General features: G+C 40.6%; 1 protein-coding gene across 3 annotated transcripts in view; it reads left to right on the top strand.

Annotated features, from left to right (window-relative positions):
- The window catches only part of MACO1 (macoilin 1), a gene marked incomplete at its 5' end in the record, with an annotated part of 55,630 nt that overhangs the window by 10,011 nt on the left and 19,872 nt on the right, over window positions 1–25,747 (top strand). For 2 of the 3 annotated variants that reach the window (XM_080921803.1, XM_080921802.1), the window contains 5 exons: window positions 6,293–6,434; window positions 7,819–7,945; window positions 10,692–10,815; window positions 12,707–12,885; window positions 13,889–14,387. In XM_080921803.1, coding sequence (XP_080777929.1) covers window positions 6,293–6,434; window positions 7,819–7,945; window positions 10,692–10,815; window positions 12,707–12,885; window positions 13,889–14,387 — 1,071 coding nt within the window. Of the gene's footprint in view, window positions 1–6,292; window positions 6,435–7,444; window positions 7,499–7,818; window positions 7,946–10,691; window positions 10,816–12,706; window positions 12,886–13,888; window positions 14,388–25,747 lie in introns of those variants that run through there. The other variant, XM_080921804.1, reaches the window with a different exon arrangement.

Here is a 25,747-nt window from a genome sequence, read left to right as displayed (position 1 = left end):
TTGTAGTTATACTCTGGTTTTAAAGATTAAGCTAAGTAATAGCCTATATTTTTTTCTTAATTTCACTGGCAGCTTTAATAACATACAATGCTATAAAATGTTATAATTTTAGAAAATATTTTTCAGTTATGATCTATGTTTTATTCACAATATTTTATAATTATTACCCAGCAAATACCATTCATAGAATCAGAATACCATCAAATTAGCCATAACTTACATAAAGAGCTGTGCATGTAAAAATGTATTCAATCATATTTTCTTTGTGGTTGAAAAGAAATGTCTTGAGGGCTGGAGAGTTGGCTCAGTGGTTAAGAGCACTGACTGCTCTTCCAAAGGTCCTGGGTTCAAATCCCAGCAACCACATGTCTCACAACCATCTGTAATGAAATCTGATGCCCTCTTCTGGTGAAGACAGCTACAGTGTACTCATATAATAAATAAATCTTTAAAAAAAAAAAAAAAGTCTTGGGGCTGGAGAGATGGCTCAGCGGTTAAGAGCACTGACTGCTCTTCCAGAGGTCCTGAGTTCAATTCCCAGCAACCACATGGTGGCTCACAACCATCTGTAATGGGATCTGATGCCCTCTTCTGGTGTGTCTGAGGACAGCTACAGTGGTGTACTAACATGTAAGAATAAATAAAAGTTGGTTTTTAAAAAAAAGTCTTCTTTATAAAAAAATGTCTTGAAATGCTCTTTGAATAGCATCTCCTTTAATTTGACAGAAATCTCAGCATGTGAAGGACAGGGACCAATAAGGGTGTTCATTTTCTGCTGTCTTTTAAGGGGTGATGTAGTGAGGCTGAGGGCAACTGAGCCAGGCAGCTCTTGTAAACTCTAGAACTCAAAAGGCTGAAGCAACTCAGTAGAAATCAAGATTGGGTCTAGCTAGGGGAAATCAGCTTTGTTAATTAGCCCATCTCTACATTTTAAAAGAGACCTTCCTGAAAAGGGAACCTGAGGAAAACTGTCTTTACTTCTAAACTGAATCCTGGCAAAAAGTGATTGTCAAGGAATATTAAATCAAAGTTCTAAAAGTGAACCCCCCCACCCCTCAGCTGGAAATTGCAGAATTGGGGGGAAAAAGACAGTAATCACAGATCATTTCTCTCCTGCCTTAATTTTAAATGATTAGGATATCAGAAATTGTTTAGGCTGCTGTTCTGTGGACAGTTGTCCTGTTATTGAAGCAGTGTTGCCAGCTGACTTGGGACTCTGCCATGCCATGGGTGCCTTTTGGACTGAGAGAGTTGTTAATACTGTTTGTTTTCCACCTGGGGATAATGATCATACTCACTCAGCTAGATCGCAGGGACAGCTCCAGAGATTATTCTGTCAGGGTGTGGATGTAGCTCAGTTACATCAGCCTGACTTAGAATTCCAGCACGTCATACACCGATTGTGGTGGCGCACACTTATAATTAAAGTACTTGGAAATTGGAGACAGAATGACAAGAAGTTCAGAGTCATCTGTGGCTATGATGTGAGTTTGAGGCCATATGTGTTCATGAGACTCTTGTCTCAGCAAACATACAAAACAGGGCTAGAGAGATGGTTCTGTGTTTTAAGAGTATGTACTGACCTTCCAGAGACCCAAGTTTGGTTCCCAGAATCTACCTTTGACAGATCACAGCTGCCTGTACCTTTATCTCCAGGGATTCCAACGTCCTCTTAAGGTGTTCCCAGACATTGTATTCACGTGCACACACCTGTGCTCAAACACAGCCATATACATGTAATTAAAAGTAAAAAATATTTTTTTTCTACATCTAAAGACAAGGAGATGAAGAATCCAGAACTCAGGTATAGATTTAGGTCAGGCAGTTGTGACATGTACCTTTAATCCCAGGACTTGGGAGGCAGAAGCAGGCAGATCTCTGTTTCAATGCCAGCCTGGTCTACAGAGTGAGTTCCAGGACAGCCAGGCCCACACAAATAAAACCTGTCTCAAAAAAAAAAACAAAAAAAAACAAAAAAAAACAAAAAAGGGGTGGGGTAAGGATATGGGGAAGGGGAGGGAGAGAGGGAGAAGGAGAATACTCAGGTGTAGAGTTGAGTTCCCATTTGACAGATGGCTAAACAAGAAGTATGCAGGTGAGAGGAAGCCAACCCAATCATGAGAGTCTGTGGCACCTAGGAATGAGTTTCTGGGTCACAGGACTGGTGCATGTTTAAGGAACTGGAAGCCATTGAGTATATGCTTACCAATTTATATAACACAAACAAATTTTCATGCCTATTTTTCTATGTGTGATGCTAGGGATGGACCCCAAGGTCTTATACATGCTTTGCCGCTGAGGTATACCTCCACCCCTCTAGCTAGCCCCATGACATTTTTAAATGCCTTTAAAACATGGCCAAGAGACTCGCTTTCCTTTTTTAGTGCCTAGAATCAGTTTTGGACCATAGGAAAAAATTGAAGTCATTTATAATTCTAAGTATCTGCAGGACTCATTTTTTTCTACTTAACGTACATGGCTGTCCACAGTCAGTTGTGATTTAAGGAGTGTGTGGGCTCTATCTTTCACTGCCTAATAATGTCATAGTGCCATGAAACTGAAGATGGCACTTGAGGTGGGATGGGACTGTCTGTGTACTTGCGCTTCTTGATTTCTAAATCAGACTTCCTAGAAACGTACTACCAAACTCACTGAAGTTGTAAGAATTAATGTTAGAAGTTAACACTAGGGGTCTGGAGAGCTGGCTCAGTGATTAAGCACAGTTACTGCTCTTGCAGTGAGTTCAGTTCTCAGCACCTTCACGTCTACTCACAACCACCAGAAACTCAGGTTTCAGAGGATGTAATGCCCTCTTCTAACTTTCTTGGGTGTTAGTCACACATGTAGTGCACATGCATGTATATGCATGCAAACAAAGACACTCCTGTACCTAATATAATTATTACAAAATTTAAAATAAGAGAAATTAAAACTGATGGCAAATTTCATGTCATTATAAACAACACAACACCGATAGCCTGGTATGCCTGTTCTTGGTGTTGTCTACCTGTGTGGCTTTGTAGGGCACAGACAATTCTCAGGCTGAATTTTGTTTCTGTCTTCAAGCGTGTAAACCTTTCTATATCTTACTGAAATGTTTCTTAATTATTACAAATCTTTATTTGTGCTAAGAGTATTGCTAACTCCATGGTAGAGCATATACTTACTGTGTATACAGCCCTGGATTCAATCCCCAGCACCAGGAGGGAAAATACCTTGGTTGGTTTTTTGTTTGTTTTTTGGTATGTATTTATTCAAATAGTTAATGTGATCACATCAACATAGGAATGTTTGAATTGCAAAGTATATTTTAAAAATATCATTATCAGGGTGCTAGAGAGATGGCTCAGTGGTTAAGAGCACTGACTGTTCTTCCAGAGGTCCTGAGTTCAATTCCCAACAACCACATGGTGGCTCACAACCATTTGTAACGGGATCTGGTACCCTCTTCTGGTGTGTCTGAAGACAGCTACAGTGTACTGTCATATATGAAATAAATATTTTTTAAAAATTATAATCATCATTATTTGTGTGTGTGTGTAAGGGGGCAGTGGTTATTCCCTGCTAGTAATCAGAGAACAACATTCTCCTATTGTGAAACTCAGGTCTTCGGGGTAAGATGTTTTTATGCTTTTTCTTTTACTTCTGTACCATTTGCTGGTCCAGGCTTGCTTTTTTTTTTTTTTTTTTTTTTAAAGAACATCTAAAGCAGGCAGTGGTGATACAAGCATTTAATCCCAGCACTTGAGAAGCAGAGGCAGGTGGATCTCTGAGTTCAAGGCTGACCTGTTCTACATAGTGAGTTCCAAGACAGCCAGGAGCCCTGTCTTGAATCACCCCCTTCCTCCTCCCAAAAGAGCAACTAAATATTTTTAATATTTCATTTTGTGTGCATGAGTGTTTTGCTTATATGTATGCCTGTACCATGTACATGCCTGATTCCCTTGGAAGCCAGAAGAGGATGTTGGATTCCCCTAGAATTGGAATTATGGTCAGATGTGAGCTGCCATGTGGGTGCTGGGAATCACACCCAGGTCCTCTACATAAACAAGTGCTCTTAACCACCAAGCCATCTCTTAAGGCCCTTGAAGGGTAACTTGTAAGTTATATTTATGTACAGCAGTGTACCTCATTTAACCCATTTTGGTGACAGTTCTTTGTGTGAGCCACAGAGATTGGACCTAGGAGATTACTTTATCAATGGCAGCAGATCCCATCATGTCTGTTATCATTGGCCTTTGTAGCTCCCACCAGCTCAGCCAGGGTCTTTGTCTTTGACCTAACATGTGTCTTCCTATGACCCATCTACCCCACATTGCCTGCCCCCAATACAACAAGGGACCTTGATCTTTAGACACAAGGTAGAACTACCAAGTCTGTAATGTGTAGTTGCCCCCAGCTAAACATTCCTGTTTTCTACCAAGACAGTGACAGTATTGACCCCACTCCAAGGACAGGTGACTTCTTAACAGGGATGTTTGTTCTTCTTGCCAGCAGCTTCTTAGCACAGGCTGGCAGTGCCCTGCATTGTTTTTGGTCTGTTTTGTGTGGTGGTTCAAGCAGCTGGGAGCCTATCTGCCTGTCTGGTTGGCTGCCCACCTGTTTGGCCATCTAGGACTTGGGTGAACAGGTTAATCTCGGGAGACGCCCATAAGCCTTTCACCACTGCAGCCAGATGTGATACAGTCTCTGACCAGAGTCAAATGTGAGGTCTCCTGGTGAGATGTCCTGTCCGGAGCCAAAGTTCTTAGGCTTTTTGTCTGACTCACAACCTCCTGACCTCCTGCAGCTGCTGTTTTTAAATTTTGAGACAGGATCTCTCTACATAGACCAGGCTGGCCTGGAACTCATAGAGGTTGGCATGTACTGAGATTAATGGGGCATGCCACCATGCCTAACTCTTCTCTTTTTCATTGACTCTCTGCCCCTGAGTTTTCTTTGCTCTGTAGATCAGTTAACAACTTTCTGAAGTTTTATGTGTGTTTCTGCTTAACTTTTTGTGGATAGCTCTACACTTTCTCCTGAGTGGCTCATTTCTTGTTAGTGCTGAGTAGTATTACTTGGTGTAGAACTCTAAAATTGGGTTTCTTTCCTCTGTTAATTTACTTTTGGTTTGTAGCTTGCTGTCAGTGTCAAAATGGTCAGTGGTGATGTCCCCTGTGAGTCTGGAGGCAAGTGTGCCTTTCTCTTGGGAATCATTCTCTCCACAATGTGGAAGTTCATTCAGCTGGCTACTTTTTCATAGGTACTCATGTATGATCAGTTTTTAAAGTTAAAATTTGTAGTTTAGGATCTTTCTAGCCCAGCACTGGTTGGAACTTGCTGTGTAGCTCAGGCTGGCCTCAAACTCTTGATTTTTCTGGCCCAGCTTTGTGATGGGATCATAAGTGTATGCCACCGTGCTTGGTTTAGGAATCTTTTTTAATAGCTGAATTTACCTTGCTTTGGAATTGACAGAATTAGGAGTATAGAAATAAAGGTTTATTAGTAAGTAAACTCTTCATGCAAGTAATGACTGAAAAATGGACTTTCAGATTATATGAAAGATAATTTTTCTTAAAAACTTGTCTTATTAAGCTCAGTACAATCATTACATGCATGCTAACTGGCTTTTCAAAGCATGTGTCTCTTTAACATGATTAGGAGGGAACTCAGAAGACACATTTTCATCTCAAGTCCTGGATGTTTGAAGCCTTTCCCTTTAAAAGACAGTTTTGTGCCCACAGTCTTGTGTCTGCCCCATGAGTTAGCTTTGGCATATTTTGGGAAGTCAGTTATGTTTTGTTTGGTCAGGGGCACGTGAATGCTGTATAGAAAAGCAAAAGAAGAGAGAGAGGCACAGATCCTTGAAGCATGCAGAGATGCATAGCAAGAATTTGCATCTCTCAGGCAGGTGTGGAGGACGAGGAAGCAGCACACTTCAGCCATGACATTTTCTTCCAAGGAAGAACAGCTTGAAGGCTGTCATTCTGAGAGTGTTGCAGTATTCTAAAGTCAGACACTTAGCACATCTTAAAAAGTAGAAATTCAAGTGTTTTTCTTCTATCTTAAAAGAGACTGAGCACGTTTGGTTGTCATCTTGTGTCGACAGTTGTGAGGCTCCAAGTGACGGAGCCTTTTTACAGTCCAGGTGGCCAGAGGTATCTCTGAGCTTTATCTTATTGGGCTTATGGTAAATGAAATTATTTTTATCTATTTTAAACAGAAACAGTGCAGAACTATTTTGGATTCTTCATGCATGACTTTGCCTCCCTTGTTTTGTTTTCTTTTATTTATTTTTTTTATTTTGCAGTACATTTTTATACCTGAAATTCCTGGTAGTGTGGGCACTTGTCCTCCTGGCCGACTTTGTCCTGGAGTTCCGATTTGAGTACCTGTGGCCATTCTGGCTTTTCATCAGAAGCGTCTATGATTCCTTCAGATACCAGGGACTGGTATGTTTCTGTTGCATGTTCTCCAACTGTGAGGGATTTAGTTGCCCTTCTAATTAAGAGAATATCTAAAGTGGCTGATACTAACCTGTTTTAAATGGATTTTATTAGAATTAAACTAGCTGTTAGCATTGGAAGTACCTGTTTTGGGATGAGTTAATTGGATCTGTAGATTAAAACTTGACTATTGTAAGCCCACTGATAACTGGTTCTGTTTTGTCCTCCTCTCCTACTTGAGTGGAGAGAGGGATTGAGTGGAGGATTACAAGAGGGAGGTAGCAATGGAGGACTCAGTGTTGCCTAGTCTCACCCTGGAGTGCTCTGGAACTATGTTGTCATTGAGTCAAAACAGTGATTCTTACTGGTCTTAAGACTCCTTTTAAGTAATTAAAATTTTTCGAGAACTCCAAAGAGCTTCCATTAATATAGGTTACCAAATAAAACGGGTGGTGAGGCACACCTTTAGTCCCAGCACCCAGGAGGCAGAAGTAGAAGGGTTTCTGTGAGATCAGCCAGCCTGGTGGGCTACAGAGACCCTGCTTTCAATAAGAATCAATCAAACAAATAACAATTGAATAAAACAAAAAGTAAATCATATTTATTAAATCACTGAAAATAACTATTTATCCAAAAAATAAAATAGAAGGGTGGCACTGGTTTTTGGAGCTCTCTGTTTGGAAGGAACTCAGGGCTACTTCAGGGATCTCCAGACCACAGGTTGTAAATTATCCAGTTAGAGCCTGGGCATAGCCTGAGCTTATTCTTGTGACTTACATGTTATTTCTATTGTGTTCCATAGCTACACCTTACAACTAACTCTCCAGTCCAGGCCTGGCACATTGGTCAAAGCAAATCCATGCTTCCAAAAGATGGCTTCAAGCTTATGTCTTATTGGTAATGAATAGTGGTGTCCAGAGGAAGGCAGCATTTTTAATATTACCACCAGCATATTTCTTACCAATATTTTGGTTCATCTGCATTCCAGCAAGCTTTAAGAATGAAGCTCTTTAGGAATGGTTTATGAGGAAACAGGAAGTTTTTCAGTGTTAAAGTTCTTGTTCATTCAGGTAAAACCTGCCTATAGAATCCCAATGAGTTCACTGTGGTCCAACCTCAGTTTCAGCCCAGTTCATGTCCTTGGTTTAAGAACTATGAACAAGAGCACTCTTTAATGTTGAGTTAGCTACTGCTTTTTAGTATATGTGCTGCTCAAGCAAGCTTATAACCACTGCTTCCCCCTGGTCTATTCTGAGTGTTTGAAATTTCCTCTTGGGAAGTTGCTTTGTATTCAGCAATTTTGTTCAACAAAGCTTTTAATAGTGTACTTGAAAATAACAAAATCTGAAATGTGGCTTTTAATTTGCTTTTTTTTTTTCTCTGTTTTTAGGCCTTCTCAGTATTTTTTGTTTGTGTAGCATTCACTTCAAATATCATATGTCTCCTCTTCATTCCCATACAATGGCTTTTTTTTGCTGCTAGCACATATGTATGGGTCCAGTACGTATGGCACACAGGTGAGTCTCATTCTTGATTAAGAATTTTAAATGCAAGTTAATGTATTATTTAGATTGATATTTTAAAGTTTCTTTCCCCAATACATCTTAGTATGTTGCTTGGCTTGTGGTTTGTTGGTTTGTGGGGTTTTATTTGTTCTTTGGTTGTAGGGTTGGTTATTTGAGGCAGGGTCTTATTAAGTAATCCAGGTTGTCCTGTAACTCACTATGTAGGCCTGGCCAGCCTGGAACTCAGAGTAATACTCCTGCCTTTGCCTCCTGAGTTCAGGGATTATTGGTGTACCTTGCTCTATATGCTTGCATACATGGATTTCCTTTTCTTTTTTATTTGAATCAAAAGCTTAAGTTTTAGGCTTTCTGGTTGGCAGCCTCTATTGCAAAGATGCCAGTTTAGAAGGGGTGTCAGAGTGGTTTCTGTTTAGGAGTCCTTGAAGACAGACATTTATGTGCCACACAAAACTGTTTATAATGTTTCCTTATTGAAAGGAATGCTAGCTTCATTCAAGTGAACCCAATAATTTGACAAAAACAAAACACCATCTCCCCAGCATCCCGACACACAGTGGCCCTTATACAACTGGAAATGTGCAGCCGCATGGGCTCCTGCCATTTCCTCTCACTTTGGCTGTGTAGGAGGATATAGCTCTTTACATTGAGTCACACACAAGTCCTTGCACTTTTTAAAAAATTATCTATTTTATGTATGTGAGTACACTGTAGCTGTCAGGCACACTAGAAGACAGCATCAGATCCCATTATAGATAGTTGGGAGCCACCATGTGGTTGCTGGAATTTGAACTCAGCACCTCTGGAAGAACAGTCTTAACCATTGAGCGATCTCTCCAGCCTGCAGCCTTGTTTTTAAGGTGGCCTTAAACTCTTGATCTTCTTGCTTTCCAAGTGTTGGGATTGTAGGTTTGTGTCACTACATCCAACTTTCATAAACTTTTCTTTATAATAGTAAAGCCAGGGAACTTGTAAGTTCCAGTCTCTAATAAGGTTCCACACCTACTTAAAAAGATTTTAGGGTGGTTATTCATTTCATAGATGGAGGAATAACCTGTTGTGCATTTTTTCTAATTCTCAGTAATATTTTTATATTTATTTTAACTTAATAGATTAGTGTACCAAGTAGTACATTGTTGTTTTAAGAGGTTTCACTGTGCATCTCTAGCTGGCCTAGAACTTTGTGTAGAAACAAGCTAACCTTGACGTCTGACTACCTCTCCCTCCCTAGTGCTTGGATTACAGATATGTACCACCACACCCAGATGGAAATTAAAAAATTGAAATTATTTCAAAGATTTGTAATTGTGGAAATACCTATTCTGGGTATGTTAGATCTGTAGGGCGGTGGAGCTTGCCTTCAGAGATTCCGCCCTTCGCTCAGGGTCTAGGCATCAGGACTTTACACTATCTGTGAACATGGGCCTTGTCATGCATGTTCACGAACTCTCCACTGTCTGTCTTTTCCTAACACTGACTCATGCAACTTGTAGAATTTTTCTGTTTTTTTTTTTTAATTTTAAATAAAACAATATTTTATTTATTCTGTTGTAAATTGCTTTTTCCTTTCTGGTATGTTCATGCTCCCTTAAATGAGCATCTGCCCCTGGAAATGAAGGTTTAAATGCTTCTTCCTGTCAGAAACAGTGTAGTCCTGGACGGCCTGGAATGCAGAGACCCACCTACCTTTGCTGCCCAAATGTTGGGAGCAAAAGCATGTCCCACCAAATCTGAGTCTTAAGTCTTTAGAAAACTTTCCACATTTTATTGTATAGCTTTATCATAATTAAACAGTTTACTCTTAGTGAACATTTTAGTTAATCTTTGTTATTGTAAGTAGTTTTACGGTCAGTATTGTTTCTTGTACTTCTACAGGAAAAGGTCTAAAAATGAGATTTCTGGGTTAAAAGTACAGGTACTTAAAGTTTACTTATACTGCCAAGCTGTCTCCCAAAAGAGTCGCCATAAAGTACTGCTGTTCAGTGTGAGAGTAAACTACCCACACCATCCCTACACTACTTACTCTACTTTCCTCTCCCAGCCAGCATCTCCCTCTGTAGACCAGGCTGGCCTCAGTGATTGGTCTGCCTCTGCCTTTCCAGTGCTGGGATTAAAGCACTGCCCAGCTTTATTTATTTATTTTAAATAATGAATTAAATTTGGGATCTGATTATTTGGTTGTAGTTCCCCTAATAACATTTTGGTAAAGTTGGGCATTTTTATTCATTTTCTCTTTTCTTCTTTTTTCTTTTCTTTGAGTCAGGGTCTTACTGTGTGCTCTGTCACTGGGCCACACCCTTTGATTGCTTTTATTTGCTTATTGAATCAGGATATTATTATTTGCCCAGGCTGCCCTCAAAGTCTGAACTTAAGCCATCCCCCTGCCTCAGTCTTCCCAGTGCTTGGACTGCAATAGGCATACAGTGCCATGCCCAACTTTGGTTGTCTTTTTTTTTTTTTTTTTTTTTTTTTAAATTGAGTTTTAGGAGCGCTTTAGTTAAGATTATGAATCTTTTGTTTAACATATATTATGTGTGTTTCTTGATAGTTGTTTACCTATTGTTTTTATCAGTGAATTTGTTGGCTTGTTTGTCATAGAGAATCTTTTTCAATTCAGAGCAGATTGCTTTTTAGTTTATTTGAAAGTCTTAATGAACATTGCTTGACTGCATCTCCCAGTTAACCCACCTGTTGTTAGCTACTGTATCATTGAAGGTTGTCTTTCTGTTGTTTTCTACAGAAAGGGGAGTGTGTTTGCCTACAGTGTCCCTCTGGATACTCTTTGTTTATATTGAAGCTGCCATTAGATTTAAAGATCTGAAAAATTTTCATGTAGACCTTTGTCGACCATTTGCTGCTCACTGGTGAGTATTACTTTATTCTCAGTCCACATTTCAGTGTAGACAGGTAAAGTCAGCTGAGCAAGCCTCATCAGACCCAGCTCTGTCCCAACAGCTACATGGCTGAGCCTGTCCTTGCCTCTTAGCTTCAGCTTTCTAACCTATCTCCTGAGACTATGGGAAGGAGGTGCAATGTGTCAGGTGTTTAACTTAGTAAGTATCTGACAAATGATTTTGATGATGATTCAAAAAATCTACATGAGTTATGCCCATTTTTTAAAGTGTGCGTAGTCTTTTATAGAAGTATCAAGACTATAACACTTCTAAAAGGAATGTGTCTTATGGAGTATAAGTGAATATTGATGTATATTTCATTTAATATTAACTAAAAATATTTAAAAATAAGCTTGATTTTTGTTTACATCAGCTGTGAAAAGTACAAACCTCCAAATAAACAAGCACTATATTTCCAGTGTTTTTAGTTTTACAAACAAATGAGATAAATAAACCTTGTCATTTTAAATCTGTAGTGAAATCACATTTAGCCTAATAACAAATTACACATTTTAGCATTTATAACCCTTACTATGGGTTTGACAGTATTTGTAGAAACTTTGGGAAAGCTCTAGGGAATCTATTAGCTGGAGATAGTCTGGCTCTGTCTGAGTTGTGAGGACTTGTTTTCACCTGGAGGCACAGCGTGGATGGTCCCTGACTCGTTTAAATGACAGTTGACACAAATTTGATTTTGGGATCACTGTAACAGTGTTCATGAATTAAATAAATTACCAGAGGAGTTATTGCTCTTATTCTTAGACACATGAAGATCAATGTATAACTGCCTAAATTTGACTCTACCTTGTTAAAAATTAAAAATAATACCCTTTTGATTTGTTTTGTTTTGTTTGAGACAGGGTTTCTCTGTGTAGCCCTGGCTGTCCTGGAATTTCCTCTATAGGCTTAGAATTCAGAAATCCACCTGCCTCTGTCTCCCAGTGCTGAGATTAAAGCCACGTGTACCACCTGTGCCACTTTTACAACACTTAGCATGGTTATTTGTGGATACCCATAAAAAATCTCTATCCGTTAGTTCTGTTTAAAGGTTTTATTGAGAACTTCATACATATATACATACATACATATAATATGTTTTGATCAAATCTAGTCCCTGTTCCTTCCCCTTAAACACACACACACACACACACACTTAACCCTTCTAGCCAGATGTATTTCTTTTAAAAGATTTATTTATTTATATTAATATACAGTAGCTGTCTTCAGACACACCAAAAGAGGGGACATCAGATCCTATTACTGATGGTTGTGAGCCACCATGTGGTTGCTGGGAATGGAATTCATGACCTCTGGAAGAGCAGCCAGTGCTTTTAACCACTGAATCATCTCTCCAGCCCACATTTATTCTTCTTTAAAATCCCACTGAATCCACTTAATGCTGCCAGTATATACGTGGGTATAGGACCATTTACTGGAACATGGATGTCTTTAAAAGCTAGAGGTGGAACTTCATGGTGTGCTGGAACTTTGGCTTGGTGTTGTGCAGCCATAGCCTCTGATTTCTTGTGAGCTCTGTCATGTCCAGATAGATACCTTTAATTCTTAAAAACATAACGACGCCTAAATTCTAATGCACAAGACTCATTGTTTTCTCAAAAACATTAGTTGTTGTATGTGCCATTCCTTCTGGCGACTCCTCGAGTTAAAGAATCCCTGCAGTGTGCTGGGAAATTTTTCCTGTGGTCCAGCAGACCTGTCCACAGGGGTTTGTTCTGTTTGCATGAGTTTATCATTATCAACTAGAATTGATTTTCTAATTTTCAATCTCAGTACCTATGTGCTTGCTACACATGTTGTTTTAATAAGCTTGTAGTTATTGGCTGGACTGTCTTCCTTCTAGTATTGGGTACCCTGTGGTGACTTTGGGCTTTGGCTTCAAAAGTTATGTGAGCTACAAAATGCGGTTAAGGAAGCAGAAGGAAGTTCAGAAGGAGAACGAGTTTTACATGCAGCTTCTTCAGCAGGCCCTCCCTCCAGAGCAGCAAATGTTGCAGAAGCAGGAGAAGGAGGCCGAGGAAGGTATGTCTCTACTCTGAAGCTGTGGGCCTAAGAGGCCAGTCACATTTTGGCTCAGTAAAAGAATTTTACTGAGATTTTTGATTTTCATTTTTTCTGATATTCTTCCTCGGGCCATTGTTTGGCCATAAAATACAGAATGGGTGTGCAGTATTTTACTCTCTGAGGGCCATCGGCTTCTAAATAAGGTACTTGTTTTTCATATATTTTTATTTTTTATGCGTATGGATTTTCTTCCTGTATGTTTGTATGTGTACCACATTGGTAGTCTGGAGCCCTGGAACTGGGGTTGCTGGTTCTGAGCCACCATGTGGCACTGGTCCTTTGTAAAAGCGACAGATGCATTTACTGTTGAGCTGTCTCACCAGTCACTATCTCTGGAGAGAGAAGGGGTGTGTGTGTGTGTGTGTGTGTGTGTGTGTGTGTGTGTGGTGTATTGGTGTAAATGCCACAGCACACAAAGAGGTGAGAGGACAGGTTTGTGGTTTCGTTCTCATACCTACTTAAGTCTTAAAGATTGAACTCGGGACACTAGGCTTGTGGGGCCAACATTTTTCCATCCTGAGCCATCTCTCAGGTCCAGTTTAGGCCTCTTTTAAATAGAGCTTCTTAGGAAGGTAGCCTTTGGTGTACTACCCTGCTGCAGCATAAGCCAATATAATAAATCCCTTTTCATAAAAAATAGCTTCTGCTCTTAGTCTCTTGATAAACTTAGTTTACTTGATATAAGAATTAATTGTAAAATTTTAATCTTGCTTTAATGCCCTATGTTTAATAGTTTGAAGTTCATATTTTGGTGATTTTCTCAAATGTGTCTGGCCTTGCTCCTTGAAGCTAGCGTAATATGTATTGTACTTACTGCTTCTAAGTTTCTACTGTGATTAATGTAGTGAATTTGTAGGCCTACTTAATACATTTTACTAAGTCAATCTAGTCTCTGTTTTTAAAAGCTAAATATTCCAGTATGGGTTTTTGTTTGTTTGTTGGTTTGTTTTTGGTACTGTAGCAGCCAAAGGATTGCCGGACATGGATTCCTCGATCCTTATACACCACAATGGAGGCATCCCATCCAACAAAAAACTTTCCACAACGTTACCAGAGATAGAATATCGAGAAAAAGGGAAAGAGAAGGACAAGGATGCCAAGAAACACAACCTTGGGATAAATAACAACATTCTACAGCCTGTGGACTCTAAGATACAGGAGATTGAGTATATGGAAAACCATATCAATAGTAAAAGATTAAATAATGATCTTGTGGGAAGTACAGAAAATCTCTTGAAAGAGGACTCATGCACTGCTTCCTCAAAAAATTACAAAAACGCCAGTGGAGTTGTGAACTCCTCGCCTCGAAGTCACAGCGCTACAAATGGAAGCATTCCTTCCTCATCTAGTAAGAACGAGAAGAAGCAGAAGTGCACCAGCAAGGGCCCTAGTGCACACAAGGACTTAATGGAGAACTGTATTCCTAACAACCAGCTGAGCAAACCAGACGCGCTGGTAAGGTAAGTGTGCACACTCCCTTCCTCTTGAGGTGACTCCAAAAGGAACACTTACGTGGGCCTGCTGGAGTTGCTCCTGAGCAGTGCTGAGACTGGCAGCACTTTTGTGTTCACTTTACACAGGTCTGTAGCCACCTGTGTCAGCATAGTAAAGCATTGATTTAACCTTTTCTGCATTCTGAATAAGAGGCGACAGGTTTACATGCCACCTGATTGGTGGTCCTGAAAGATGCACTGTTCATTTTGTCTTTTTATGTTTGTCTACCAAAGGTTCTTTTGACAAAAAGACAATGAGAAGAGTTTGTGCCTTGTTGGTGCAAATTTCAATGATCAAACTAACAGTTTGGGGGAGGAGTAGGAAAATTGTACTTTTATCCTGAGCTTGTTTTATTGGTTACGTTCTTTTTCTGTAATTAGAATTTAAATTACCCATAGATAAGTCCAGGATATTCAGGTTTGAAAAACAATCTCTTGTGCTGACGAGGTGGCTCATTGGATAAAGGTGATTGCAGACTGGCCTGATGCTCCCTGGGACCCACCCATACGGGGGAAGGAGAGAGCAGATGTTGGCAAGTTGTTCTCTGACCTCCACATCCATGACACTTGCACACATAAACATACATTCTAAAAAGAAAAGAGAAAAGAAATCTCTTGATTAAAACTTCCATGTGGGAACACAATGCTAGATGAAGATTTAATCAGGAACATTTCTTTCTCAACCTCAATGAAAAGTAACACACACAGTTCTGGAACACTGACTGGCTCAAGCTTCGTTTGATTAAATTGGCAAAAAGATGTTTTTAACCCTGGTCTTCAGTCCGGAAACCGAGAGCTGACCTGGAGGTGTTGTTTTTTTGTTTTTGCTGTATGTAACTCAGTTCAGTAAGTTTCTTATATTCCACTTTCTTTGGCTTTTTTAAAGGCCAAGAAAAGTTTATTCTTCAAGGAAGCGTTTTATCATTGTAAAAAATGTGAACCAGAATATTAATTGGTTTTCTTATTGTGAGGGATAGCCAGATAAGAGAAATGGGATCTATAGTACCTCCCACTCCTGAAGCAGGCCTCCGTGCCACTTTGGAAGCACACCTTTGCTGAGCAGGTGTCCACAGCTTCCCCACTATCCCCATTATGTTTGCTGAGTGAACAGTCAAAAGAGAGTTCTTCCAGATGTCCAGAGGAGAGAGACCAGTTAATTTGTGTCTTATTTCAGAAGGAATTCCCCAAAATTGACTAAATGAAGCAGGTGAAACCTTACTGCAAGTTATTTAACATCTTTACATGATTTTAGTACCAAAACAGGTTTCCTGTGTTTGTTTGGTGTTGCAAGTGAGGTGAAACTGCCTTCTCAGGCACCCCAGCTAATTGTGATGCTAATTGGCTCCTGCTACCTGATCTACCTTTGGTATAGAAGATTGAGGACTCAAATGGCCAGTGACCTAGGGCTGTGGTATTTGTGCCCCTTGCCTGCTCCTGGGGACTGCTGCCTCCTGTTGTCACCAGTGTGGACTGTATCTTCACCTGTAGGCCCCCCCAGAGTAAGTTTCTATTTTAGAGAAGTACTTGCTGTTAGTAAGTTAATAGAAAATATATTTAAGTAGTTTTATAAACTTATGTGGAATTACTAATGTACTATGAAAATAAAGGGATCCAGGTGTGGTGGTGCACACTCTTAATCCTAGACCCCTGGTCTCTGAGTTCAAGACAGCTACACTTTGAGAGCCCTGTCTTAAAACAAGAAAGTAACTCAACTATCCAACAGTGGGAGAAATGTATTTGGCTAGTCCTTGATCCACCTGCCTGCTTGGATTAAAGGTGTGTGCACCTTTTATTTTTTTTATTCACTCTGGAGACAGGGTCTCTATGTAGCTCTGGCTGACCTGGAGCTCACTCTGTAGACCCGCTGGACTTGAATTCACAGAGATCTGCCTGCCTCTGCCTCCTGAGCGCTGGGATTAGAATGCCACTGCACCTGTCTTCTAATACAGTTACTGTAATCATACTTCTGAGTGTAGTAAAGAATTTTAAAAACCATTCACAATATGATGCTCCATAAAGAAGAGAAAGCAATGTAATTAAAAGCATTTTCCCCAATGTATACAAACGAGATTTAAAGAGAAAAGCTGAAATATTGACCAAAACTCCATCCTGTGGTAGAATCAGACAGATATTTTTTGTCGTTACTTATACAGATGTCCAGAATTCTCCACAGTGAAATAGTAACGAAAGTACTTGAAAGGAGAAGAATTTTTTAAAAAATTTTATATGCATGGTGTTTTACCTGCATGTGTGTCTGCATGAGGGTGTTGGGCACCGGGAACTGGACTCACAGCTGTGAGCTGCCATGTGAGCTGGGATTGAACCCAGATCCTCTCAAAGAGCAGCCAGCGCTCTTCACTCTTAGCCATCTCTCCAGCCCAGAAAAGCATTTTTCTAAGCAAAATTTCCACCTTGGTTAGAGGAGGCCTTGTCCTTCTTTTTCTCTTGCTTGTCTGATTTTGACTTGTGTATGCTTTGTTGAAAGTTCTTAAGGCTGCTCGTCTAAGCCTGAAGTGTTTGAGTTGTTGTTTGAGTAGAGTTGAGTGTGTCATCTTCAGATTGACAAGCTGAACTTAGTTGTCACTGTCTCAGGGTTATTATCACTGTGGTAAAACACCATGGCAAAAGCCACTTGAGAAGAAAGAGTTTATTTGCTTTTACATCACTGTTTATCACTGAAGGAAGTCAGGACAGGAACTCAAGCAGGGCAGGAACCTGGAGACAGGAGCCGATGAGGCCATGGAAGCTTACTGGCTTGCTCCCCATTGCTTGCTCTGCTTCCTTACAGAACAGAGGTTAGTACCACCCACAATAGGTTAGGCCCTCCCACATTAATCATCTAGAAGCTTCTCAACAACCCAGTCTTTAAAAAGCTTTCTCCCTCCTTCCCTTCCTCCCTCTTTCTCTCTTTTTCTTTCTTCTTCTTAATGTGTATTGGTGTTTTGCCTAAAAGTATATCTGGGTGAGGGTGTCAGATCTTGGAGTTACAGAACATTGTAAGCTGCCATATATCTGGGTGAGGGTGTCAGATCTTGGAGTTACAGAACATTGTAAGCTGCCATATGGGTGCTGGGAATTGAACCCTGGGGGTCCTCTGGAAGAACAGTTAGTGCTCTTAACCACTGAGCCATCTTTCCAGCCCTGGAGGGGTCTTTCTAGTTGAGGTTCCCTCATTCTATTGACTACAGCTTGTGTTTAATTGGCATAGAACGAGCCAGCATAGTCTCCAAGGCTGCAGACATGCAGGGCCAACTGTGGACATGCTCCTTCTTCAGGATGCCACAGTTGTGCATGGTTTACCTGGCTCTAACTACACAGAGATTCTCTCTATACCATTTTCAAGTATTTGCAAATTTGAAAGTAAAAGCCAGAATTACATTTACCACATAAACTAACCTGTAGTTCTCTTATTAATGATAAATTAATTACAACACAATCTTCAGCTATCTCTTATCAGGATCATAGTTGAAAGTAGTTTTTGAAGAATGAATTCTATTGGGTGTCTGTGTTGAATAGCCGTTAACTTTCAAGGAGACTTGGTGGTTGTTGAGATAAGACTTAATAGCACTCTGCAGGGCCGCCATGCTTGTGTGTCTTTCTTAATTTCCACCAGCTCTGTCTGTGTGCCCTAGGATGCTGTATTCTTTAGCAGACAGGCAGACAGCCCACTGCCAGTTTTGTTATTTGTTTATTTAAGGCTTTAGGTTTAGCTTTCTTAATTTATTTGGGACTGGGTTTCTTTGTATAGCCTTGGTACCCATATCTCTGTAGAGCAGACTGGCCTTGAACTCTTAGAAATTACCTGCCTCTACCTCCCAAGTTCTAGAATAAAGGCATTCACCACCACTGCATGGCCTGATAACTTAAGTTTTAAAATGTTACATATTGTTTATTTATTAGAGAAAAGGTCTCACTTTCTCATCCTGGTTGGCCAGGAACTAAAGAGTGTAAGACCCAGCTAGCCTTAAATTCATAGAAATCAGCCTGCCTCAGTTTCCTGAGTTCTGAGATTAAATTTGTGTGCCCCCATGCCAAGACTATCTTTATTTCTTAATTATTTGTGTATCTGTGCACGTGTGCATGCATGCTGGCTTGTGTGTTGTTTTCTGTATGTGAGTACAGTGCTGGGAGAAGTGTAAAGAGAACATTGGATTCCTTGGAACTAGAGTTACTGATAGTTGTGAGCCACAAGGTGGGCGTTGGGAACAGATCTGCACAAGAACAGGATCCACTGAGTCCTCCCCAGCCTCACGCCACTGTTGTACTTATACATTTTGTTGGCGCATAGCTCACTTGTTTACACAGTTCCAGTGGCTGCTTTTGTGGCAGAGTTGAGTAGCTGTGACAGACACTGTAGCTACAAAGCCACAAATACTCACCATTTGTCCCTATTCAGAAAATGTGCTGGCCTGCTGTGTACGGCACTTGCTTGTTCTTTCCTTCCAATAGACTGGATTTCAGGATGTCTTCTTCTTTGCATCTTTATAAAGAGAGGGTGAATGGATGTGTTAGCTAAGAGAGTAGCCTGAGAGCAAGGAGCTGAGTGAGTGAAGAAGACGCCGTGTATGAGATGCAGGAAACCACGCTGGGAAATGGCTAAGTAAAGGCATCTAAGGAGAGGAGGATGAGAACTTGGGAATAATAAACATTGCCTATGGGCTTTTTCCAGAAAATTTGGGGAACTTGCCAAAGCCAATCCAAAGGACTCTGTTCCAACTTGATTTTGTGAATTCTTTTTTTGTTTTGTATGTACGATTTTGTTTTTTAAACAGGGACTCTCTCTATAGTCCTGGCTATCACGGAACTTGCTATGTAGATCAGACTGGCTGAGCACTTAGAGACCAGTTGTGTCTTCCTCCTGAATGTTGGGATTAATGCTCCAATTCCGTGATTTTGTGAATTCTTAGCTCAGGGTATTTAAAAATAGACTTAGAATGTTATTAGTAACCAAAAATGTTTTTATTTCTAATGTGGCAAAACTCCTAGTTAAACCAGAAAGCAGCGAGGTCACTTATGTCAGCCAAGTGCTGTGCTGGGAAGGAAGAGGGTAAGTCAGAGAGCAGCCTGTTCGTTCTCAGTGGCTAGTTCAAAGCGTGCTAGTCTTTCCAGTGCTGCAGAATTCCTGTGAAAACTTGATAAAAGCCGCTGGGCTGGTGGTTCAACAGTTAAAACCTTTATTACATTTCTGGAGGACCAGAGTTCAGTTTCCAGTGTGCAGCTTATACATGTCTGTGGTTCCAGCTCCTGAGATCTAGAGTTCTCTCCCCCAACCCCCTCTTGAAATAAGAAAAATATCTTTTTAAAAATAAAAAGAAGCCAAGTGGTGGTGGGACACACCTATAGTCCCAGCATGTGGGTGGTAGTCAGGCAGAATTCCAGAACAGCAAGAGCTGTATAGAGAAACCCTGCACTGAAACCCTGTCTCTACTCTCCCAAAGATAAGAAATAAGGAGGAAATTACCCTACTGCATTGACACAAGTTCTGAAATTTTTATTGTGTTTTCTTCTATTAGCTAATTCTGATTGACAACTGTGGTCAGTATTTGTGAAACTTTAAAAAACACCCTTAATTTAGAGCAGTTTTTAAGTTCATAGAAAAATAGAGGAGGAGCTACTGAGATTTCCCCACATATGCCGTCCTCTGTCACAGCTGACAACTTGTACTGACACACCGCTACAGCCCTGTGCTTAGGGCTGACATGTATTCACTCTTGGTGGGCTGTGCTCTGTAGGCTTTGACAAATTCATAACAGGCACCCACCACTAAAGCATCACACATACAGTTTGTCATAAATTCTACAGACTCTTTTCTTTTCTTTTCTTTTCTTTTCTCTTTTTGTAACAACATTTCTTTTTAAGGCTGACTGTCTGGGTAGGTGTACCAGTTTCCCGTGGTCCTTTGTCTACTGCAGTATAGCTCATTGCTTCCAGGTTTTGTGACAGGAGTGAAGCCACAGTGATACCAGGGGCCATGTGTTAGAGAGTGTATTATAACTCTTTTGCACTTTCTATTATCTTCTTTGAGAGGTGGGGTTTTTGTTTTATTAGTTTCAGTTTTTAATAAGGTTGTTTTTTTACTGTTTAAGAATTTATTTTTTTGTATATTTGGATCTTTTATTTTCATTTGAGACAGGGTCTTTTTTGAATAGGAAACCCTCTTCAGCTTCAAAATACTAAAATTGCAAGGATATGCTGCCACACTGAGGTGGGTAATAGATTTCTATTAGACATCTTTTTTTTTTGCAAATATTTGCCTCTGATGAATCATTTCTACAGCCCTCCCTTCTTCCTTCCTTTTTTTTCAGATAATTTTATGTGTATGAATGTTTTGCCTGTATTAAGTCCACACACTGAGTACATGGCTGATGTTGTCTGTGGTAAGAGCAGGAGGGCATTGGATCACATGGAGCTGGAGTTGGGGATGGTTGTAAGCCATCACATAGGTACTAGACGTTGAACCCAAGTTTTCTGCAGTGACTTTAACTGCGGAGCCACCTCTCAGGCCACAGTAGTTTTGTTTGTGTGTTTGCTTGTTTGTTTGTTTATTTGTTTGTTAAACAGGATCTTACTGGGTAGCCCTTGACTGGCCTGGAAGTCCCTTTGTAGACCAGGCTGGCCCCAGATTACGGAGATCAGTCCCCTTATCCTCCCAAGCACTGGGATTAAAGGCATGCATCATCACACCTGGTTTGTTGCCTTATACTTGATTTTTACTTTTTTTTTTTTTTTTTAAGATTTATTTATTTTATGTGAGTACACTGTAGCTGTTTTCAGACACACCAGAAAAGGGCATCTGATCCTTTTATAGATGATTGTGAGCCACCATGTGGATGCTGGGAATTGCACTCAGGACCTCTGGAAGAGCAGTCAGTGCTCTTAGTCACTGAGCCATCTCTCCAGCCCCTTGTTTTATACTTTTGACACTTTTGTGTGTGTGGGGGGGGTTGGTTTTGGATTGTTTGTTTTGTTTATTTTAATTTGTGTGTGCCTGTGTCATACATCTGGGTATTGGAACTTCTGGCATTAGAGTTACATGTGGTTGTGAGCTGCCTGACCTGGGAATTGTACTTGGGTCCTCTGAAAGAGCAGTGAGCATGTACAACCATCTTTTCAGCCTTCCTTGACTTGACTTTGTTTTTTAATAGAACACATCTTCCACTTAACCCCCATGCTGGAATTGGATGTAGGCCCTTGCTTATGCTAGGCAAGAAGTTGTATTCATAACCCCAGGAACATGAAGTTTTAATGTAGCTGAGCTGCTTTCTTGCCTTGTTGCTTAAAAATATGTAGCTTTTATGCTCTTCTGTTCTTAAAAGACATCAAAAATTACTTTCTCCACTTACCCTCACTTCATTTTCCTGGTGAATAAAATAGTCCATTCTTTGTAGGTCTCTGGTTGTCAAAAGTCCCTGTCTGAGATCCAGCAGGTCAGGTGTGACACCTGAACTGCTGTTGTTCTGGAACAGTTGGCAAGGGTTTCTTCTCAAGTACAGCCCAAGACTGAGTGTTCTTGTTGGTGACTGTTACTTGTTTTAAGTTCCATGGTTAAGAGAAAGGCCTCAAAACAAAATGTAAAATGCTCCATATTCTGTAGAAAGGATGAAACAAATGTCTCCTTTAAGTATTTTTCTGTCCCACTGCCTCTTATACATCAAAAATGGCTTTTTTTAACTTTTTATTTTTGAGAGCAAGTTTCTCTCAATAGCCCTGACTGTCCTGTAACTCTCTATGTAGACCAGGCCAGCCTAGAACTCAGATCCACCTGCCTTTGCCTCCGGAGTGCTGAGATTAAATTAGAGGCATATACCACCATGCCTGGCTAGGAGACTCTTTTTTTTTTTTTTTTTTTTTTTTTTTTTAAATTATTTTTAATGTGACAAACTTGCTAAAGTAGTTGAATTATAGGTGATATAAAGAGTCATTAAGAAATAAGTTTCTGGGGCTGGAGAAATGGCTCAGCAGTTAAGAGCACTGACTGTTCTTCCAGAGGTCCCAGCAATCACATGGTGGCTCACAACCATCTGTCATGGGATCTGATGCCCTCTTCTGGTGTCTGAACACAGCTACAGTGTACTTACATATAATAAATACATAAATAAAAATTTTTTTTAAAAAGAAAGAAGTTTCCATCTGGGCAGCATGCCTTTAATCCCAGCATTCCGGAGGCAGAGGCAGTTAGACCACTGAGTTTGAGGCCAGCCTGGTCTGTAGAGTGAGTTCTAGGATAGCCAGGATGACACAGAGAAACCTTATCTTGAAAAACTATGAAATAAGTAAACATATATCCAGCTGCTATGGTTGACAGAATAGCACGACCATATGAGATTTAGAGTAGTTAACTTTTTACTTTTAGAAAAGATCTAAGAGGTGTGTACACTGGCCTCTCCGGCCCTGTCCTTATCAGTGAAGTAAATGAGCCCCAGAGATGAAGACTGAGACTGGTTCAGGTCATCTAGCCAGAGTGGCCATGCCAGGGCCAGGCTGATGTTTCTGGGACACTTGAAAAACATTAGTCAGCTGGCTGTATTTCTCCTCTTTTTTTTTCTTCTTTCTCTCCTTCCTTCTCCTTTTTCTCCTCCTCATCTTCTCCCCTCTCCCCAGGAAATGTCTTATTCTTTACAGACACACATGGTGCTGCACCCTAGTACTTTAGTAGAAGCAGTAGACTGCTTGTGCCCTTGAACTTCTGTGGCTCCTGAAAGTCAGCTCTAGTGAAGGCTAGCTTGGGAATTAGTCTACTGAGTCTAGAGCCAGCCTGGGATCTGACTGTATCTTGAATAGGCCTAGCTAGACAGCAGCAAACAAGGAGCCACAGAAAAGGAGGAGAGGTCATCTTTGCTTGCTCCTCCTCCTGATTGGAAGCTGCTCTCTCGAGTGAGCACTGCTGAGAAGCAGGTCCTGGGGATTTGAAGATTTAGAAGGAGAAAGCCTTTGAAAGTGGGCAAGATAGAAAACTAGGTAACACTAACATGCTGGCTACCTTCTTTATTCCTTTCTAAATGAAAAAATATTTATTTTTATTATATGTGCATTGGTCTTTTGCTTACATATGTGTTTGTTTGAAGGTGTCAGATCCTCTGAAACTGGAATTAAAGACTTTTATGAATTGCCATGTGGTTGCTGGAAATTGAACCCAGGTCCTCTAGAAGAGCAGCTAATGCTCTTGAACACAGAGCCATCTCTCCAGCTCCTTCTGTTCTAAATTTATGAGGCTCTTTTAGCTACAGCAAAACACAATAATTTAAACTTAGTTTCTCCTCTAATTAATTCTGTTTATTTTTTGACCTGAGATCCAGGAAAGGAGGATGTGGAAAACCAGTTTCAAGATTTTCCCTATATCTCTAAACAACAAATGTTCCTCAGAGGGAAAGGAGTCCAGAAAAACACTTGAGATATTTCCGTCAGTTTATTTATACTAAGGAGTGTGTCTCAGTTAGGGTTTTACTGCTGGGAACAGACACCATGACCCAGGCAACTCTTATAAGGACAGCATTTAATTGGGCTGGCTTACAGGTTCAGAGGTTCAGTCCATTATCATCAAGGCAGAAACATGGCAGCACCCAAGCAGACCTGGTGCAGGAGGAGCTGAGAGTTCTACATCTTCATCTGAAAGCTGCTAGATGAACACTGGCTTCCGGGCAACTAGTATGAGGGTCTTAAAGCCCACCCCCACAGTGACACACCTACTCCAACAGGATCACACCTTCTAGTAGTGCCCTGGACCCAGCATATACAAACCATAGCAGAGTGTGTAACTTACACTCAGATTCAAAAACCAGTTTTGATGAACTCCTTGGGGCCTGGGGCACACATTTTCAGAGCATTTGAGTTGGGGCAATACAGTTGGCGAAGAGATTTGGAGCTGTTGTAGCTCCTTGGTGCCTGGGGTTCACTAGCAAGGAGTTAGAATGGACTTATAGTCATTGTCTTTCTTTCACAGGAACCTTCTATTTATTATGTGAGTCCTTATATTTAACCATATATTTACAGTTGTAAGTCCTTCATTGTAGTCCACAGGAACCTTATATTTATGTTTTAAGACTAGATTTCTCTTAAAATAGAGGACTGGAGCTAAAGAGATGGCTCAGCCGATAGGAGCTCTTGTTGCTCATGCAGAGGACCCAGATTTGGTTCTCAGCACTTACAACCATCTGTAACTCCAGTTTCAGGGGATTCTACACACTCCTCTGACTCCCATGGTTACCAGTCAGACATGTAACTTAACATATCCTAGGCTGATGAGATGGTGTAGTGAATAAAGCACTTACCTCAAGTCTATGGCCTAAGTTTGAGCCCTAGAACCCAATGAAGGTGGATTGAGAGCCAGCTCCAAAGTTGTGTTTGACGCTACGTAAGAGCCTGGTGCATATCATTCACACACACACAGAAATGCTAAATAAGTTAGGCAGAATAGCTTAGCAGTTGGACCCTCGTGATGGGAGGAAAAGAAGGACTTCGTCAAGTTCTCCTCTAGCCTCCACACACAGTGCTTCCACATTTGGTGGGAGTGTACAAAGAATAATCAGCCTAAAAATGTCAGCACAGCAGGCAGTGGTGGCACACTCGGTGTGGTGGCACACTCCAGAGGCAGAAGCAGTCAGATCTCTGAGTTAAAGGCTAGCCCAGTCCACAGAGCCAGCTGCAGGACACTCAAGGATACACAAAGAAACCCTGTCTCACAAAACAAATTGACGATGATGATAATGATAAAGATACACATATTCTTTGGAAGGAAAAGATGCTTGTTTTAGATACTAGTAATGGATGCAGTATAGTTCTGTTTGAATAGCTGTGAAACAAAATGTGAAAAAGAAAATCCAAGAGGCCCTTGTTTGTGTTCTGAGATAAGTTTTCAAAGTAGCAAAAATTGGAGGCTTGTACTCTTTCCTGGAAGAACAGAAAGACCTGACTTCTGTAATTTGTTGTCACTCCATCCTTCTTACTCCTTTTAGGGAGCCAGGCCTAGATGTCAGTTGACAGTAGATGAGGCTGACTCTTAGCATTAGGAGTAAAGAAGAAAGGTCTTGGTCCAGGATGCAACAGAGAAATGCAAAAGGTCCTAACTCCAGCTATAGGTTAGGGACAAGCAAGAGTATAACCAGAGCTATAGCCTGCCTGGCAGGAGGAGGTCAGATGGCACTTAGGTCAGGAGCTGCTTCTGTCTTAGAAACTAGGCACAGATGAAGCTAAACAAGCAATTAATCTAGTTGACATGCCTTCTCAGGGGAACCACCTTTTATTGACCACAACACTCTTCCCCCAAGGAAAGTGGAAGAGTCCTACAAAGTACTATATGGAAGCAGTAGTTAGGGAGAAAGGTAACTGAA

This window comes from Micromys minutus (genome assembly GCF_963924665.1).
Source record: "Micromys minutus genome assembly, chromosome: 9".
Lineage (NCBI taxonomy): Eukaryota > Metazoa > Chordata > Mammalia > Rodentia > Muridae > Micromys > Micromys minutus.
Note: the sequence above shows the minus strand (reverse complement) of the source record. Positions and strands in the feature narration are given on the sequence as shown.